Source organism: Quercus lobata, chromosome 4 (assembly GCF_001633185.2).
Source record: "Quercus lobata isolate SW786 chromosome 4, ValleyOak3.0 Primary Assembly, whole genome shotgun sequence".
Taxonomy (NCBI): domain Eukaryota; kingdom Viridiplantae; phylum Streptophyta; class Magnoliopsida; order Fagales; family Fagaceae; genus Quercus; species Quercus lobata.
Window position 1 is genome coordinate 89,601,699 of NC_044907.1, and position 5,876 is coordinate 89,607,574.

Consider the following 5,876-nt stretch of genomic DNA (forward strand, 5'->3'; position numbering starts at 1 on the left):
CAGTCCAAGATAGAGAAACTTCAATTAAACTTAGCTACACTAAGTTCCAAAATCACCAACACAACCTCACAAGTCACAGCACCCACCCAATCAAACTAGTTAAGTTCTTCACAACACATTATTCACCAAAAACTAAAACCCAAATAAAAAACTTACAAGAACCACAAATTCAATGAATTCTAACCCATTCCCATTATCATTGACCCTCATGCAAGAAAAGAAAACAGTCTTATCCTGCCCTGCCCTTATTATCCACCTACAGAAACAGATAGAGAACAGCCTCAGAAGAAAATCATAATCAAACGGCCCAAAGAAATTATTGACCTGGACCAGGTCAGTCAGGATGGAAGTCCTACTTTTGAGTTCTGGAAGACTAAAAGAATAGTTGAATTATCAAATACTGCAAAGCATGGGAGGTTCTTCTGAAGTTGGATGTTTGTGAGGAGGAGATTGCGAAACTGACTAGGTGGCACCGTATTGCTATGATACGCAAACTTTCAAGTGAGCAAGCTGCATCGGGGATATAGATTGATCCCACAACTATCAGCAAGTATGCGCGTGGCCAGCAAATGTCATTTCTTCAACTGCAATAGCAGACAAGGGACAAGTGTCAGGAGATTTGGGAACGACAAGTTCAGAGTATTTCTGCCTTAGATCGTGAAAATGAGAGTGACTCTGAGGGAAATAGTGATCTTGATTCATTTGCTGGGGATTTAGAGAATCTTCTTGATGTAGAGGAATGTGAGGAAGAAGTAGGTAACTATAAGCCAAAGCATGACAAAGCAGATGGTGTTAAGGGGCTCAAAATGAGAAGGCGCCCATCCATAGCTCAGGTAGAAGAGGAAAATGAAGATGAAGCCGCTGAAGCTGCCAAATTATGCAGGTTACTCATGGAAGATGATGAGGCTGAGAGGAGGAAGAAGAAAAAGACTAAAGCAGATAGTGTGCTTCAAGCATTGAGGCATGCTGGCCTTCTTTTGTTATTTTCTCCCTTTCCCTTCTCTCGTCTCTTCTTTTCTTTCTCTTGATATTGTTCATACAGCCCCGAAACACCCTGAGGTGTTCTTTGGTTTGGATTATTAAAAACTACTCTAAAATACTAGAGATCACAAATCGATTGCATTTGGACAATGAAGTGATAGAAGAGATGATCTACCATGCCATCATTACTCTTGTGCAAACAACAATCCGTAATATTCTGCTTCCTCGTAATCAAACCATCTACCACAAGAATTTTCCCTAAAGCAACAGTTCAAAAAGGGGGAAAAGGCTGCTTTCAGGGGCTGCCATGGACCATAAAATGGTATTCCAAAAGGATGCTACACTTTTAGGGCCTCTCAAAGTCACATAATAAGATCAACCATCTAAAGACTACTTTGTTTCAACTTCCAATACATTATCTACTCTTCTCCTTCCTAACCCTCACTGAGTACAGCAACTCAAAAAGATATTCACCAATTCCTATTTCAAGCTGCTCTCATAAAAATAAAATTTCATCCATGGTCCTTCCTGTCATACACAAATATGAAGCTACTGCTGCTCTTTCAATGGTTATAAATTGAGATGGTTCACATCACTCCTAGGGGGCATACAACAAAACTTACAAGCATTACAGGAACACATGCACTCTTATATGTCAACAAAAAATCTGTAGCTACTGTGATCATTAAAAGCTAACGAGGATACTAGATACATAACACAAGTCTATTCCTTTCTCCAGAAAGGGACCAACTGTGTTAAGAAATGAGGCTAATCAAAGCACAAGCAAATCTTTTAATATAAATGATAGTACCTAGTGCATAAAATGGGGGTCTAACAAAGATAATTGGTTAACAACTACAAAATTTTATTATTATTTTTTCGAGAGGCTAATTCCCGGTCTATTGTATACTATTAACACAAATAAAGTTAGCGAGAACAACTGCTATCATTTGTGAATTAACAATCCTCCAAAATAAACCAAAGTATAAGAAATGGTGAAATTTCATTATTTTGTAATATACTTAACGCTCAATAAATGGTGACATTTTATTGGTTTGCATCTGAGTCTTTAATAATGGTTGAACTCTAAAGCTCATTAAAGAATGGGGCAATGATTGCCATCATATAGAACAACTAGTTAATAACTTCAACTGACACATATTTCTTGAACCATTAGAGATGCAAAAACTTATCAAAGATACAACCATAACCTATTTCCGGCATTGATAATAGTTTCCCAAAATACCATTCAAGCACACCCAACACTGAGCCATCAAGATATATATATATACACACACATACACTAGTCTGTAACCTGTGCAATGCACAGGAAAGTTTAACAAAATGTAAAATTTTCTTTTATTTATTTTCCTTAAATATGAAATTGATAATTATCGTAGTTATTAATAGGATTTATTATAATTGTAGTTGTATATGGAGCTATCAATTCTACCATTTAAAGAAAATATGATGTGTCAATATTCTAATGGAGGATTTAAATATAGAATAGAATCTAAATTCAATTAAAAAAATATATATTATAATAATGATTGTAAAATTGTGAGGCCTCAAAAACTTAGGTGGCAAAATATTATAAACTCAACTAAAAGTCAACCATATTCGGTTTTATATATATATATATATATATATATATATATATAGATATATAGATAGATACCTTTTTTGACTTTTGGACATAACTCACAGCTAGTATCACTCTCCCTGATGCAGAAAATAATTCACCAGCAATGTCGATTTCAACATTAGTTTCAGCCCCTACTGCTGGCTGGGAGGCACATGCCAGGAAATGGCGAACAACCAGCTCATACAATCTCTGTCACCAAATGAAAGTAATTTAAAATTCAAAAGAATTAGTAAAGCATGCTTCTTGACTTAACACCACAAGAAAACATTTCAAAAGCATTCAGTTAGCAGTTAAATGCCAATTACGATGGTGACATGCTTACATGGTGATCTTGACTCCATCCAGATTCTCCAAAAGAAAATTTTGTTGGATGAATGGGTGGATGGGCCTTGTCATCATGTCCACCATTACCAGGGTTTCTCCAAAGTCCTGACCCAGGTTCCAACAACTGCTGTGCATATGGTCCCCATACAGGATGCCTTTGCTGTTCTTGCACAATTGCCTACATGAAATTTATCTCATAGTCATATGGGCCAATTAAATCACCAAAAGCCAATGGAAACAAATGACAAAAGAGATGATGACCAACAAAAGGATAAAGACAACATCAAACTTAGTGAAAAGCTGCTATAATATTTGGAGAGTAGAAGGAATTTAGCGGAAATGCAATGCCAACAAAGTTACCAACATGCAGATCAGTTCTCTGAGAAAAGCTATCAGTCTCTGTACGAGGATAGCTGATGAAACCTGCTTGATATAAATCTTCTACAACCTATAAACAATAAATTGACTTGAGTTTCAGGCTAAGATGTATGTTAAAGATCCAACCAATACAACAATGTGAATGGTCATAATGAGCATAGTATAAGAACAAAAGCTTTTAAAAACACAATTGCTAGAGTATTTTGGGAAAACAAGGAGATACAAATGCCAAAAAGAACAGTGATAGAAGGACTAACACACTTCTTGAGCTAACAGCAATATAGTAGATAAGAGGTCTAAAAGCATGGTGCCAAATAACTAGGAATTGAATTAACAAATAAAAACAATCTTTTCGATTCATACAAGCATACAATCTTTTCCCTGGAATCAATCAAGATCATGAACGTAGAGACAAGAAGATATTAAGAACCAACAGAATATTATAACCTTTAGGACCTGTCAATTAAAGCAGAAAAGTGAGCCCTCTCGATGGTAAGATGAGGATTGACTGCCGTGAAAACTTCTATCACTTCAAATGCAATATTTTCTCCTTCTCTATCACAATCTAGCCACAATACAAGCCACTGGCACCATCTAGCTTCCTCTTCCAATGTCCTCTTGATATCCAACTTATCCTAAATTAGAAAAAACAAAAACAAGAAAGAGACAGGTCGGTCAGTTATTAATTCACATGAATATCTAGCAATTTGTGCTTTTGCTTTTGCTTCCATGCGTAAATTATACTTTGTTGTGTCCACCTCATTATAATTACAAAAATTTTACTAAACAAGTACACAACCAAGCAACTTTTTCTACAACATCCAATTAACTTTTATTCAAACGCCTCATTTCAATCACTACCTCACACATGATAAACTACCACTTTTCCCAATGGCCTAAGCTAACAGGAAATAATGAATTTAATTATTTAACCAGTAATTAACAACATCCCTCATATGACCCGGACCAACACCTGGTATTTGGAACACCTGTTATGATACCATGATAAACTTCCAGCTAACAAGTGAATGACAAAAATAATGAATTTCATTTAACCATAGCCCAGGCAGAAGAGGAAAATGAAGATGAAGCCGCTGAAGCTGCCGAATTATGCAGGTTACTCATGGAAGATGATGAGGCTGAGAGGAGGAAGAAGAAAAAGACTAAAGTTGTGAGCGAGGAAACAGGGCTGGCTTTGGGCTTGCAACCAAGTTTTGGTTTTGAGAACACAAATCGGATCAAGCAAATTGTCAGTACTGCCCAACCTGATGGGTCCTATTCTTCCAAAGAGATATTTAATAGAGACATGAAGGAGGTAGTTAATGTTATTGTGAAAAAAGGCAAGTATGGAAAGGTGAAAGCTTTAACGAAAAAGAATGATATCACAAGTGTTGGTCTAGTCAGTAAGAAAATCAAAATATCGGGAGATAAAGTCAAGGTTTTTAAGGAGAAGAAATCTGCAAGAGAGAGTTTTGTTTGTGGGCCATGTGGTCAGCTTGGACATATGAGGACAAACAAGACACGAAACATGAAAAATATGGATTTTAGTGTGAGATGGGCAGGGGATGCGCACCATCAAAACTTTTTCTTTTTCCCAGAGAATACACACCCCACAACCTTAATTATGGACTAACCTTTTTTTTGCTGTGAGGTGTACTTATTCTAGTAATGATCTCATTTTCAATAATAGAATCCTAAACTGAATTTATACATTAAGAGAATCATGAAGCACATGCAGGAAACACAATTCTTGTGTCACCCCAAAGACAATGCATAAGACCATAATTCACAGTAATTTAACATTTAACTTGGTCCACATAAACACAATTATGTGGTCCATCTTATCTTAATTTGGTCCGTACTAACAATGCCCCCCTTCTTTCTTTTTTTTTTTTAGTGGAAATCGCCATTTTGTTAAATGATAGATTTGTAGTAGTATCTCTTTTCATTTACAATGAATGCTGGGGGTTTAATAATGTGGATTTGTTTGTCTATAACGTAAGTTTACATTATTAGTGCAATTTAAAGCTATAAAAGTCTTCTATCACTTCTGTAAAAAAAAAAAAAAAAAAACTATAAAAGTCCAAGATTTATACCTTCAGCCTTCAGTGCTTCCAATTTTTCATTCAAACACACTAAGTTCCAAATTCACCAACACAACCTCACAGCACCCACACAATCAAACTAGCTAAGTTCTTCACAACACATTATTCACCAAAAACTAAAACCTAGATAAAAAAATTAGAACTTCTTTCAAAAAAATCAACATGCTAAGTTCTTCACAGCACATTATGCACCAAAATTCAAAAAAGTATAAAATTTCTTGAAAATTTAAAACAAAAACCAAGACATGGAATTGCAGCGCCAAAACCAGTTGGATTAGTAAAAATTAAGAGAAAAAGAACTCAAATTTTACGGAGAGAGAGAGCTTACAAAGCGCCATTGAAGGGGAAATGGTCCGCGTGGCGACTCTGTGAAATGAAATTGAAAACCCTAATTGGTCGGAGACAGGGAGAAGAAAGGGCGAAGAAGAAGATGAGGACGAAGA

At 35.8% G+C, this 5,876-nt stretch overlaps 1 protein-coding gene across 1 annotated transcript; it reads right to left on the bottom strand.

Moving 5' to 3' along the window:
- Window positions 1-2,284: 2,284 nt before the first annotated feature.
- On the bottom strand, window positions 2,285-4,388 carry LOC115986117 (DNA topoisomerase 3-alpha-like). The gene is made up of 5 exons (XM_031108976.1): window positions 3,785-4,388; window positions 3,311-3,398; window positions 2,949-3,128; window positions 2,660-2,815; window positions 2,285-2,296 (listed from the first exon to the last, which is right to left on the bottom strand). Exons 2-5 carry the CDS (start codon window positions 3,314-3,316, stop codon window positions 2,285-2,287), a joined length of 354 nt encoding a protein of 117 aa, XP_030964836.1. The 5' UTR covers window positions 3,317-3,398; window positions 3,785-4,388.
- Between the last annotated feature and the right edge of the window lie 1,488 nt (window positions 4,389-5,876).

What these genes read in the sequence shown, in the direction of transcription:
- LOC115986117 (XM_031108976.1), bottom strand. An exon ending in GATGGAGTCAAGATCACCAT is followed by an intron (nt 2,816 to 2,948) that starts GTAAGCATGTCA and finishes ATTTGGTGACAG; the next exon opens with AGATTGTATGAGCTGGTTGT.